Source organism: Athene noctua, chromosome 1 (assembly GCF_965140245.1).
Source record: "Athene noctua chromosome 1, bAthNoc1.hap1.1, whole genome shotgun sequence".
NCBI lineage: Eukaryota > Metazoa > Chordata > Aves > Strigiformes > Strigidae > Athene > Athene noctua.
In genome coordinates this window covers 133,310,076-133,324,256 of record NC_134037.1, presented here as the reverse complement: position 1 = coordinate 133,324,256, position 14,181 = coordinate 133,310,076, and the positions used below count along the sequence as shown (strand labels likewise).

Sequence of the window (14,181 nt, the reverse complement as noted above, 5' to 3'; positions counted from 1 at the left end):
AATGAACATCGTATTAGTATTCTGCTTGGATCTCAGCTGCATTAGATCCTCCTAGATCCTTGCGTGAAAGTCTATCAAGCCAAAGAAGGGGCAGGATGTGTAGCAGGCTGAAAGGAATGTAAAATTTTTCACAGTAGGAAACTTGTGAAATAGTGTAGCAAGTAAGAAATAAGGGGAGACTCATCCATTTCCACCTCTACTGCTCCTCTGGAGAAGCTGCCTGGGCTGGGAGGAAAGAATTGGTGTAGAAAACCCTGTTACGGAAAACTCTGTAGCATAAAACCAGTCAGCTGATGGAGATTTTTTATTTTTTCACGTGAACAATGTGGTTTTCTCTAGTAACAGGAGTATTTTAACTGATAAAACCAGGATCTTTATCAATCAAAGTGTGACAACTGCGTTTGAAGTCAGGAGGCCAGTTATCTACTGCACTAATCAAATCTTCCGTGTGACAAAGCAGTTATGCAATGAATGCCTTGCCAGCCTTTCTATCTAGTTTTATTGCTGCTGTGAACTTCTCAGTCATGTTCAAACACAACTTTTTTCTAGTCCTGTTTTGGGCTAACTGAAGGAATCTCTCAGGCTTCTGAATAAAAGCTTGGGTGCTTGAGTAACAATTTGTGGTGGTGATACTTCTTGCATGAACAGCCTTCACACCCTGTCTTTGTGGTAGAGGAGAGTCTCTTATGCTGTATATGTGTATTAAATACAAATATATTTTATACATGTTTAGCTTGTGTGCAAGGTATGATGTTTGCTTGAAGTACCAGGCTTGTATGTATTGGCATCCCCACAGGAAAGTCCCCATCTGTTTGAGGAAGGAGGCAGTAGGAGTTTGTGATGGGCTTCATGAATTGCCATGTAGCACAGGCTCACTTTGTAGATGTTATGTGCTGTGCTGACAGTGGTAGCATAACTCTATTTCCTGTCTTTTTTCTTGAATACACCTGGCCTTGCCTGTACCTGTGCAGAGTAGCAAGCCTCATGTGAGAGAAAAGGGCTTTATAGTACCTGAGGAACAAGTTGTGTGAAAGATGAGTTGTCTTTGATGGCTGCAGATGGATCCACAGTATGTAGCTGAGCATTGCTTAAGCAGATTCCTGACCTACTGAGAGCAGTGGTGGCCTCAAAGTGCCCTGTGGCAACTGGAATTGTATTAAACGGAAGAATGTCAGTGTTGTTGAGTTTAAGAAATTATGATACTTCTAGCTTGGAGCTTTTGGCGAGGAGTTGGTACAGTTAGCTTCTGGATGCCTCTGTGAAGAGAAGACTAAGCGGCATCATTGTGAGCATGGGAGGTGACTCCTGCCTGGTTTCATTAGAGTGCAGATGGTACAGAGTTGGAAGGTGTTTGGTATAGCTGTGCTGCCATACAGAGGGACCTTGACAGGCTGCAAAAATAGACTGACAGGGATCTCATGAAGTTTGACAAAGGGAAATGCAGAGTCCTGCACCTGGGGAGGAATACCATGTGCCTTGCTACCGGCTGGGAACTGACTGGCTGCAAAATGGCTCTGCTGAAAAGTAGAGGTCCTGGCAGACACCAAGTTGAACATGAGCTGGCAGTGAGCTTGCCTTGTGGCAAAGGTGGCCAGCTGTGTGAGGAAGAATGCTGCCAGCAGGTTCAGGGAGGTGGTTTTTCCCCCTGATTAAGCTCTGGGGAAACCACATCTGGAATGCTGTGTCTGGTTCTGGGTTCTCCAGTAGAAGGAAGATACAGCTTAATGGAGCATGTCCAGGAAAGGGCCACAAAGACTGTTAAGAGTTTGGAGATATGAGGAGAGGGTGAGAGAGCTGGGATTATGTAGCCTCAGGAAGAGAAGAGTCCGAGAATCTTACTGTAAAGTATATAAATACCTAAAGGGAGGGAGCAAAGAGAATGAGACAGACTCTTCTCAGTGATATCTGCTGAAGTAACAAGAAGCAGTGGGAGCAAACTGAAATACAGGGAATTCCCTTTAAAGGTAAGAAAATGCTTTTTACTTGTAAGGGTGTCTGAACATTGGAACACGTTGCCCAGAGAGTTGGGGAGTCTTCATCCTTGGAGATAATCAAAACCCATCTGGATGTGGCCCAGAGCAGCCTGAGCAGGGCACTGGAACTAGGTGATCTCCAGAGGTGCCTTCCAACCTCAGCAATTCTGTTGTTTGGTATCTGAGAAATCTGGAGTAATTTTTCCCTGCGGTGTTATAGTAAAATTACGATTCTGCTTAGTATGAAGGAGCAGATTTCCTGAGAATACTCTTTGGCTTCCCTTCCACATGACCTGTGTTAAGAGTTCTGGGTATGCGGTTTCTTCTGGGATAGTATCTTGAATTCTAGATGCAAAAATGCTGCTGAACTTCTGCATTTGTCTAGTAATTTTTTTTTTAACACTTCCTCTTAAAAATATCATCTCTTGGAAGGGGAAGTATAAACTGTTCAAGTTACAGGAAATCTATGGCAGTGATTATTATTTATGAGGCCCTTGCAACACATCCTTGTTTGTGGATGCTACTTCCAAATTGCTGGTATTGTGCTATTTACTACAAATCTGGTTAGGTTTTTTTAAGCTTTCGTGCCAGTTTGATGTGTTGCTTATCCTAGAACTTGAGAAGATAGTCTTGAGAAGTCGTGAAGACTGCAGGCAACTCTTCAACTCAGGTAGCTTCTTGGGGGAGAGACTGCATAGCTACTTGTCTCCTGTACAGTGTGCAGGACAATGTTTGTGCCTGTTGATCTTTGAAAACAGATTCTGGCAGCTGTCACTCAAGGTGGCACATCAGTCTGCTTCACTAAGGTGTTGGATGTTGTGCAAGTGGCATCAATGTTTCAGCTAACTAGGGGAAGGGACTCTTAGCAGAAGTAAGCCCCACAAGACTTTATTTTGACAAGAATCATGTTCTACATACCCAAGCAGTTAGTGTTGTGATGTCTTCATCACCTCCCTGTGCAGTCTGTTGTTAAACAGTTGTTCTGTTAAGCTCCCCCAGAACAGAGCACGCACTGACACGGATATGTTACGCTGGAGGACTGGTGGGTAAACGGCTTCCAGCAGGAAGCACGCATCTCTTGCAAGATTTTTATGTAGTAGCATGTACCACTTGGAACATCGAGATTATTGTCTTTGTATTCGCTTAATGCGAACGCCACTTTTAATTTCTTCTGCTGGGTCCTGTGTGGTAAGGAGGGCACAGATGGGAGTTCAGCTGGGCTCTAGGTAGCTGGATTTGCTATTGCGGCATTCCTCGGTGCTGGTGGGAGAGAGGGAGACTGATGACTCATCAAGTCAGGTGGTTATGCCTCTGCTGTGTGTCAGAAATTTCTTTCCCCTCTGCAGCAGGCTTTCTCATCCCTCTGTGTAGGGACACTAGAAGGACAATTATTTCCTCAGTGGTGGTGCTTAACTGTTCAGTTCTGGCTTTGTTTCACTGGGCCTGTGGATTTTTGTTACTCCCCATTTCTGCAAAACAAGGTAAGAATCTGTGTTTATATGATAAAATAGTCACGGATTTTCTTCCTTGCTGCAAGAAGGCTCCTTATGAAAATCTCACTGGAGTCTTAATTTTTAAGAGATCCTTGTCGTAAGGCAGTTCATTGTGTAAATTCTGAGTCAGATCAAATGTTTGAAGCACAAACAAGGAACTGTAACAGAAAACAGGTTTCTCCAGCATTGAGAGCAAGCCATACATTTTGGGGGTTACTGTGCAGCCAAATTGCTGTGCTGGGGAGAAAACAGGATAGAAAACTCAGGTCGTTGGCCCTTTCTTGTTTAATTATGACTATAAAATTACTTTAATAAATCACCTCTCAGTCAGGGATGGTTCTGCAGCAAGTAATATTTTGATTTCTGGCACTGTTAGGCAGAATATGACAATGTTAGAACTTAAAAGCATGTTTAAAATCAATTGGTGAACTGTTTAAGACAAGGAAGGTTCCTGTATGTGGGTTGTAAAGGATACAAGATGTATCTTTGTTCATAAGGGAATTAAAATTAAGCTAATACGCTGTGTAGGTGTGCTAGTGGACTTTGTAGGAGTGGATTGCGTATCATGCTTAATATCCTGTGTTGGCAAGAGGCCTCTGAAAAGCTATAGGAGCTCAGCAGGTTTCTAAAATGGCTAGCTACCATGGCTTCTGGGGTAAGTACACGCTTCTTGCACACACCATGTTATGTTTAACAAATCCTGAGGTGCTTTAGGGAATTTCATTTTATCTGAGTACTAACAATTAAAACATTGAACAGTGTAGGTAGGTAAGGCAGCATTTCTGCCCTCAAGGACTTTTCCATATAAAATGGAACTCTGTAGTGCTAATATGCAAACACGGGGAAACTATGCAGAGAGAAATAACAGCATTTTTTTTCTTAATTTGTATTCACTGTTAAAAGAGGTGTAAGCCCCTTAAAGAGGTCAGCTTGGCTGAGTGAGCATTGGCTTTTTTAGACTGTGGGTACTTTGTTTGGAGGTATATAGCAGATGGAAGGAAGAAAGGTGAGGAAGAATTTACTGCATCATTCACACTTGGAATAGTTGGTGCAGATGCTAAAGATCTGGACAAAGACAGGGTTTATTGGTGTGTTGCTAGGTGGTCTAGCGGAGTAATCCCTTTCTTTTTTATTTGGCTTGGCCAGTAATTTGGGAAGGTGGCGGTAGGGAGAGAGAGGGAACAGAGCAGCCACAGGAACAAGAGAGACAGGTGCTGGGTGTCAGGATGCTGCTTTAACTGCAGAATGACTGTTCTGAGGTTCTTTGTGTCCCCAAAAGATAAGCAGTTGCTTCAAATGTCAGTCAGCTGACCTGCAGGTTTTGGATATGAAGAAAAGTTACTTTAAATTGAAACTGGCTAGTGTTCTTCCTGCTTTTCCTTTCCTTTGTGAATTGGAATTTCATATGGGACCCTGTACTGTCTAACTGTCAAACAGCATCACTAATTCAGTTGTGAGAATTTGGTTTAGCTCTTTATTGTGCTTCTAGAGAAGATTTGGTAGTAGGACTCTAGAGATTGTTCATATCATGGTCTGTTGAAAGAAACGTTTTGAATATATTTGTAAGACTAGCTGCTTTTTTCCATATGGGCAGTAATTGTACTTGAGTTTTGCAATGTTTTTAATCAGTAAAACCGAAAATTATGAAGTAGTTATGTTAGTCTGATCAGAACCAGCTCTTACCAGCTGCTTAGGAACTGCAGATTGCTTTTCAAGGACCATTTGTCAGAGGAGACTTTTGAAAAATAAGCAGTGAAATTAAAGTTGTCTTCTGGGCCTAAACAACAGGCAGCTTAAAGGATAAAGCTATCATGGAGAGTAGAGGGATGTAACAGATATCTGACTTAGCCTTTGAGCTCGAGAGCAGTTGGCAGTTCCACTCCAGGCTGATGGTGACTGAGTCATGATCAACTGTTGGGGTGGCTGTTGTGAAATAAGTCGATGGTAGCCATGTTACACAGTCCACTTCAGCAAGACAGGCAGCCTAGAAGAAGCTATTCCTTCAGGGTGAATAGGAGTTTGGAATCATTGGAGATTCTTTTCTTCCAGAGCAGGGCCACCGATTTAAAACATTCAGATTGGTAAAGAGGCTGAGGGGCAGAGGATTTGTAGTGTAGTATTGAAAAGCTGAAAAACGGTCATCATAAGATTTTAAGAATGGCAGATGTCAACTGCTTTACTGCTCCTGAAGAACAGGCAGAGAATCATCCTTTGATGACGATGGAAGAGGTGGCAATATAGTTGTCTTCCTCATTGTACATGGGACAGGTTTTCAAGCCTGATTATGCCTCTATTTGCTGCCGTGCAGAAGATGCTGTGTTAGGTTAAAGCTTCTTGCAAAGACTGTGAGTGTCAACAGTTGCCTCATGCAGTTCACGTCACCAGACCCACAGGCTTTTGCTGGGTAGGGGCTGTTGATCTGCAGAGAGTATGCTGGGGCTGCCATACCGCACTTTTCACCAGTGCTGCGTTATAAATGTGTCAATACAGTAGAAATGGGAGAGAATTGCCTTACAGTTCTCTAACGCTAATCAGTTTCCAAGGTAACACAAAGCATGATAAGGGCTGACAAAGCAAAAACATGAAATACGCTTATCTGCGCTCGAAGCAGGAGAGCCCAACTGTTGATTACAGGACAAATGTGGATGGAGGAGTTCTGTTTCTAAAACAGCTTTTCCTGCGCCACTTGTTTAGGTCCTCTAAACAGTTACTGGCAAGAGATGTCAGTCTGTTTAACTGTTGCAGGTTGGGGGTTTGGGCCATTATTCAGTGCAATTCTTCTGTAATGTTCCACAGCTTTCACTGATAGCAAAGATTGTGTAACACCTGGCTGTGAGGCATATAGAGAGGACTCACGTGTTTGTGTGCTAGTGCTTGTGAAAACATGTGTTTCTTCCTCTGAACACTGATTCAGTACCTTAAGATAGCAAAATTAGAATTTTCACAACTAGTATTTGTAGTATCGCCTTTTAGAGGCTGGTGGCAGTGAAGCAGCTCCAGAATATTCTTTTGCTCACTCAGGATCATGGAAAACTCCATATTTTGAAGAAGGGTAGGTGAGATGTGGAAGACAGAAGTGACTCTCCATTGTTTTAATATCCTGTTATTGGGCTTGAAAACAGTCCAGCGGTGTAATGGCATTTTGGAGTGTAATCATTTCACTCATACTGTTTTGTGGAGCATATTGTGGAGTGATGTTCCACCCCTGTGTTTCTGCAATAGGGGATGTTAGTTCTTCTGTTTGTTTAAATGAGTTACGTTTTAACTTTTTATAGTTTTAAAATCAGTGTGGTCAAGGTGCTTCAGGTGACACAAGTTCAGAATTCTTCTGTTCAGAATTCTTTCTAACTGGAAACAAGGAGAGCAGAGTGGAGGAAGAGGAGAAACTTACTACATGTAGGTGCTCCTCAGGACTGACTTTTTTCTTTTTTCCTTCTGTACAGTTGAACAGGCAAAATGGACTTCTCCAAGCTACCCAAAATCCGTGATGAGGACAGAGAGGCTTTTGTTGGTTATGTCCATGGCGTCTCAGGACCTGGTAGGTATTATTTTGTAAAGGCAATCATAGATTCTGTTTCATCTAGTGTCTTGTTAATCTTGTTCACTTGGAAGTGAACTTGGAAGTGGTAAAGTATAGTAGAGCTCTGGGTGGGGCTTTTTCTTCTTTTGGGGTGAGCTTTTTAAGGAGGATTGCTGACTTGTATTTCTGAATATTTTATCAGACTATACTGATAAGATGGTACGGCTAATTAGCCTTATTTAAAGATCTAATGAGCAGAAACAGGCTGAGTAATAACAATTTTTACAAAGGTAGTAAGCTTTACTGGATGAGATAAAGCCACTTGGTCAGAAACCCGCAGGCCCAGTGAATTAAGCTTCTCTAAAAGGGTGCAATGCAGAGTTCACTCTCACTGAAATGCAGTTTGACCCTGCACTCTCCGGAATACTCAGTCCCCTGCCAGTGTCAAGCTGTTCTCTGTTACTGCACCACAGGCTGGAGAAGCTCAGCAAGGAGCTGCAAGGGTTAGGGAAGGTGGGAGCATGGTGGTAGTGCAGGTGGGAGAAAGGGGAGGACTCCTTCTTTGTCAGCTTAAATAGTTTCTTTAGACTCTGATGGTAACAGCTTTTGAATACATGCAGACTCTACCAGCTTTTCTGCTCCATCCTGCATTCTTTTAAAGAGGTGAAGGATGGGAGTGGGAGAGCCAAAGTACAGCATGTATTTTTGTCAGTACAGCTTCTTTCATGAATAAGAAACTCCCTTGGCCTGTGTCTTTAACTGCCAATTCCTTAACTGTAGAAGTGATACTTAACAATTTTAAACTGATACAGCTTTCTTAAGAAGTGGAAAAAGTATTTCTATATAAATAGATGAATCCTGGGTGCAAGATTGATATTCTAATATAAGGACACAATAAATTTTGTCCTAAAGCAGCTAGGCCTCCTGTATGACGTGCTGAAATCGAACTCAAAACAGTAGGAGGTTTCAGGCCCAAAACATGCTGGAAACAGTTTTCATCTGCTGAAAGTTAAGTGCCTGAAGATTTACATCACTTTCCTACAAAATAAAATATGAAAGTAGTGTTTCCTTAAAAGCTTTGTAGGCATCTGCTACTCTAGATACAAGGGTACGCATGGCCTTTAGCAGGCACTTTGGCTTGATCTACACATGGAAATAGTTTGTCGTGTGAACACCCAGATGCTACCAAGGTAAACAAGTTTGAGTAACTTGAAAATGCTGGTCCCCAACCACAGATTTATGTAACTACCAGGTATCAAGTGAGCTTTGCTGTTTTCTTGTATGTTTTAATTTAGTCAGAAGGAAATGTGCCCCAGCTAACTGAAAGGGAGAAGCACCTATGTAACTTGTGTCTCAAAGTTCAGTGCGTCTCTAAAACCCTAAAATGTTCACCATCTGTCAAGATAGATAAGAGAAATTATGGTGTGAATTGCCTGAACCTACTACATTCTGATAGTAGTGTCCTCTTATTGAGCATAAAGGAACAGCATGAAAAGCATAGGGAAACTTTTGACTTTTAGACTAGAAATACCAGGATCTGGGGCAGCCAAGTTAGCCCTTTTGTGAAATCAAGAATGTACTTCTTATTTGGGTCAATACTAGTCATGCTATGCAGTTCTCACCAGCTTCTCATGAGCAAATTTCATGAGCTATGGGAAAAATATTCACCTACGTGCCTGTCTTTTACAGTGGTCACGGCGTGCAACATGGCAGGTGCTGCTATGTACGAGCTGGTACGAGTAGGCCACAGTGAACTGGTGGGGGAGATCATCCGACTGGAAGGTGATTTGGCAACTGTCCAGGTGTATGAAGAAACATGTATCCTTTTCATTGATCCCTTTGGGCCCGCCAGACTGCATAGTCCAGAACACAGCAGTGATTAGAGTGAAGACGATAAGCAAAGCTGACTGGGACCAACACTTGGTATTTCTGGTGCCAGCAGGATGTCTGTTCTGCACAGCTTTTGTAAATTCTGATGGTTTGGAGGTAAATCTTATCTTTCTTGGCTGTGTAGCAAGGAAACTGGGTTTTATTTTAAATGGAAATCAAATAATGTGTATCTTAGATTTTAAGTTAATTTTAATTTAAATATTACGGCTCTTTGTTAAGGAAGTTGTTTGACAAGTGTCAACCAGAAATGGTAGAACTACCAAGCAGTATTTTTTTTTGTTCTTTGCTTTTAAAAACTATGCTTGTACAATGCTTTAATAGGAAATGTAAAGTGGGCAGAATGCCTTCATCTGGGCAGAGTATTTTGCCAGATGTAAGATGACAATTTTGTTTCTGCAGTGTGCTTACAGAATCTTGGTCCAGCTAGGACGCAGCGTGTCTTCTAAAATCTAGTTAACTTAAAATGTATGATCTATTACACATATATAAGCGAATTTCAGAAAAGAAGTCATAAAACTTGAGGCCAGACCTTCTTTTTTTTTTTCCTTCGTATTCTTTTAAACTTAAGAGTTGGCTCTGTGTATCCATAGAGACTAGGAAAAAGCCTGTGCTGGCTGCCAAAGCTTTGTTCTGAGGAGCTGAATGGTAAACTGGTGACTAGCTCCTCTCTGTACCTACTAATTTATCATTTTAGATGGCATCATCATTGTAATATCTAGTAGCCTTTCATCAGCATGTGGAACAAGTTTAAGGGTGGTTTACTTTTAGGCTCTGTCATTGGGCTCTCTGAAGTCAACTTGCATTTAATCTCTGGAGTCTTGCATAGGTTTTGGGGGTTTCTTTTGTATTCTAGCAGGGCCTTTTGCCAAACTGCTGGCTCTTTGCAGAGAGGCCCAGTGTGCATCCTTGGAGCATAGTGCATAGACTGGACAACTTAATACCGGAGAGGAGGGAAATAACACTGGTCTTGGACAAACTCCCTTAAAAATTAGACTGCTGTCAAAAAGTCTGTACAAGGCTCAAGGTCAAAACAGTTGTGCTCTCTAAAAATTCTGAAGCTAAAAATGACATATTTCATAACATTGTCTGACTTCAACAATCAAACCTGGTTTTTAGGTTTGAAGATTTAAGAAATGCCTGGTGTTTTGTGATACTGCTGCCTGTCACTCCAGTAAATTCATCCATGTAGTTGACTTGAACTAATGATTGTAAAGCAGAATGTTTACCCCTACTTTGCCTCTCTGGAGGATGAGCAACGTTGTTGCTTTAGCATTTTCAGCTTGAGTTTAGTATAAAGCCTACATGCTTCTCAAGTGATGATGTGAGACAAGCTCAGAGAGTTGGAGTTGTTCAGCCCAGAGAAGAGGAGGCTCTGGGGAGACCTTATAGCGGCCTCCTGGTACCTAAAGGGGAGCTATAGGAAAGATGAAGAAGGACTCTTGATCAGGGAGTGTAGGGATAGGACAGAATCACAAAATCATCTAGGTCGGAAGAGACCTTGAAGATCATCTAGTCCAACCAGACAAGGGGTAATGGTTTTAAACTGAAAGAGGGCAGGTTTAAATTGGACATGGAGAAGAAATTCTTTTCTGTGAGGGTGGTGAGACACTGGCACAGGTTGCCCAGAGAGGTTGTGGCTGCCCCCTCCCTGGCAGGGTTCAAGGCCAGGTTGGATGGGGCTTTGAGCAACCTGGTCTAGTGGAAAGTGTCCCTGCCCATGGCAGGTGGGGGGGAGGATGGGACGGGACAGGACAGGATGATCTCTAAGGTCCCTTCCAACCCAAACCATTCTATGTGTAATATAGTAGTAAAAATATTACCGTGAAGTCAGAAAAGTGGTTTAAGAGTATGGTGTTGTGAATATGATGCCTTCTGTCCTGTTTCTTTCCCTTTCTCTGGATGAACTTTTCCTCAGCAAATCTTTAGCTGGTGTCTCTGTAGGAGATCCCGTACTCCGTACTGGCAAACCCCTGTCGGTGGAACTAGGTCCTGGCATTATGGGAGCCATTTTTGATGGTATCCAGAGGCCTCTCTCAGACATCAGCACTCTGACCAAAAGTATCTATATCCCTAGAGGTGTCAATGTGTCAGCATTGAGCCGAGATATCAAATGGGACTTCATGCCTTCTAAAAATCTGCGGGTAGGTTATGACAAGCCTGTGTGCCCCTGGAGCTTGGGGCTGGAGCAGGGTGCCAAGGCTGTGACTGCTGGGAGCCATGGCTAATGCTGTATTTAAGTTTGCGAAAAGGGGTGCTGGCAGGCAGTAGCGATGTATGAGACTGGATGGGGATCACCAAAACTTACTTGATGGGACTTCTGTGTGGTTTTGCTGCATATGAGAAACTTGCAAAGTGTTTATATATTTGCAAAACCATAAAGAAACTAGTGGAATTGCACTAAGCATTAGCAGGAGTAAGAACGACTGCAGCACGCATTTCGCAAATGGTGAAGATAGCCTTAGAGCTGGAAAATGTCACGGCTTTAGCCCTTGGCAGCATTTTTTTTCCAACCCTGCAGGTTAGCATATGCTATACTTTCTCTACTTAACACATTAAGCTGAGAGATATAAAAGAAATGAGGAAAAGTCTTTGTATCAGACAGTAATTGCTACTGTCTGAGCCTTGAAAGGCGCCTGAACCCAGATAGTGTTACTTGCAATGTGCATTTAGTGTAATGAGTTATGTAAATGGGCTACAGTGCTGTAACAATGCATTTATAAAAAGAGTAATCACAGTGGTAGACTTAATAGCTACAGTTATTTTATACAGTTCTTTGTCAAGGTTCTTTTTTAAAACTGGAGTTCTCACTTATGACTAATAGACCTGTTCTGATTTTAGGTTGGCAGCCACATCACTGGTGGAGATATTTATGGTGTGGTGAATGAAAACTCCCTTATCAAACACAAAATCATGCTGCCCCCACGAAACAGGGGTACAGTTACATACATTGCTCCGCCAGGGAACTACGATGCTTCAGTAAGTCTCCCAAACAGCAGTTGCTGGTATAGTCCGTGTCCCTTTCCTAAGGCTGATGTACTTTTGTTCTGCATGATGCCAGCTGAAAGTGTTTCATTCAAGATGTCTGAGTTAATGCTTGCTTCTGCTACTCTGCCTGCAGGGGTCACACAGTTACCTTGGGCAGTTACTTTGTATGTGGCTTCCCACTGGCACTTCAGCACCACTGACCTCTGTGTGGATCTATGTATCTTATGAATATGTAAAATTCAGTTGCTTTTTGCCAGCATATTTTTAGTTGAAGCTTCATCTCTTTTTTTTTTTTTTTCCCCCAGTAGCACTGTACATAAGGGAAGAAGCCTTCCCTCAGGAGGGGATGACAGTGTGTTCAGGTTCTGAGAGATCTGTAGTGGTATCAAAGATGTAGTTGAGATGAGATTTTTTGCGTGCTGGTCCAGTGTGCAGCAGTTCGCTTACTTCAGGTGTCTGGTGCTGTCTGTTAGGATGTTGTCTTAGAGCTGGAGTTTGAAGGTGTGAAGGAGAAGTTCACTATGGTCCAGGTCTGGCCTGTACGTCAAGTCCGCCCTGTTACGGAGAAGTTACCAGCCAATCATCCTTTATTAACTGGCCAGCGGGTCCTGGATGCCCTCTTCCCGTAAGCACTACCTTCTATTCTCTACTATGTAAGAAATCTCACTTTTGGGGGGGAAGCAGAGGGAGGAGGCCTTAAATTTTTTTTAAGAGCAAGTTCTCATATGTATCACAGCATAATCTCAAAAAATACTTAGCTGAATTCCTCCTATTTCCATATTTGGCAAGAGAACCTACTAATGGAAGAAAGAAGATCAGTTTAACAAGATCGTCCTAGTGCATTAATCTAGAAAAGAATGGACAAGCATAAACTTAACATAATCGTGCCAAATCTACAGAAAGGCTAGAACTTTCAAGCTTAATATCTCCATTTGGACATAAAGTAGCATCTCTTTCTGTGGTCTTGAGGATGTATAGTTCCTAGTGATTTTGCCGTTGCCACTTAGGAAAACTCTTGCACTTTAACTGTCACACAAAATGCTCATTTAAGCCATTAACTTCCAATACACTGAATTCAGTAATTTTGGTCCTAAAATATTGTGCTGCTTATTCTTATAATGCGCAGCTAAGTACAGTTGTTTTTTCCTTAGCATTTGCATTCCATCGGTGCTTCCAGCTGTGAAAACTGCCATGTTTCAAGCCTGAAAGGCTAGCTGTTGTACCAGCATAACTCATGTACTTCAAGGGCAGCAGAAGAAAAGGATAGTTTATGCCCTCAGTCTTTTGGTTTAGTGAAATACCTCTGTGCTTCTCACTCAGAACACTGAACATGTCTCCCATCACTCTGCTTTTAATTAGGCAGTTTTATTGGAAAACATACTCTAAGATGGGAGAGCACTGGTTTCGAGTTCCTGGCAAATCAGAGTTCTTTTTTTTTTTCTCAGGTGTGTACAAGGGGGTACAACAGCAATTCCTGGAGCATTTGGTTGCGGAAAGACTGTGATCTCACAGTCTCTCTCAAAATACTCCAACAGTGATGTCATCATTTATGTGGGCTGTGGAGAACGAGGAAATGAAATGTCTGAAGTACTGAGAGATTTCCCGGAGGTTAGTATGGACAATTCATGGAGAGTAAATCTTCTTGGGAAGGACTTGCTATTGTAGTGGTATTGTAACTGAATTAAATAACTCATTGGTAGAGTGACTTGAAATGATCTTGTTGCCTCCCTGCTGTAAGTTCTGGCTGTAGTAACAGAAATCCCTTTTGGCTTATTCAGGAATGATTTCAGTGACCCCTTAATAAACATCTGGACTAGTTTTGGGGTATACCTTCTAACCTGTTTAAAATAAAGCCAAAATGCATGCCAGGGTGAAATTTAGCACAGTTATAAGCATCTTACCTTTCACTGGTAGTGTTTCTAATTTTTCTAACTTAACCATGCATAGCACATGTATTTACAAGGTGCGGGGTGGTGATACAAACAGTTACAGATACTAGTTTGACATGTGAGGCTGTGGAATACCTTCTGAAGGCAGTAGAAAATGCCTGCTTACAAATAAAAGGCAGCAAGTTTGAGTCCTTCTAACTGTTGTTATATGTCAGCAAATTAGTTGTAGCACAGTCTTCTGTAAAATACAGGAAAGAAGCCAGGTAGTCAGAACTGTTAGGTTGAAACTCCAGTCAGAAATAAGGAGTAAAAGGCTTGGGTGTGTTGATTGATTACAAGATGAGAAAGTCAAGCTGAGGTGGCCATGAAAAGGGTAAATCCCGCGATATTCGTAAGTGGAATCCTACACAAATGTCAGGATATATGTTCTG

The 14,181-nt window shown here is 42.1% G+C and overlaps 1 protein-coding gene across 2 annotated transcripts in view; it reads left to right on the top strand.

Annotated features, from left to right (window-relative positions):
- The window catches only part of ATP6V1A (ATPase H+ transporting V1 subunit A), a 31,987-nt gene that overhangs the window by 5,534 nt on the left and 12,272 nt on the right, over positions 1-14,181 (top strand). The window contains exons 1-7 of one of the 2 annotated variants that reach the window (XM_074896860.1): positions 3,334-3,454; positions 6,910-7,004; positions 8,676-8,804; positions 10,803-11,017; positions 11,715-11,852; positions 12,335-12,486; positions 13,307-13,469. In XM_074896860.1, the coding sequence (XP_074752961.1) occupies positions 6,923-7,004; positions 8,676-8,804; positions 10,803-11,017; positions 11,715-11,852; positions 12,335-12,486; positions 13,307-13,469 (879 nt within the window). In that variant the 5' untranslated portion in view covers positions 3,334-3,454; positions 6,910-6,922. Of the gene's footprint in view, positions 1-3,333; positions 3,455-6,909; positions 7,005-8,675; positions 8,805-10,802; positions 11,018-11,714; positions 11,853-12,334; positions 12,487-13,306; positions 13,470-14,181 lie in introns of those variants that run through there. The other variant, XM_074896850.1, reaches the window with a different exon arrangement.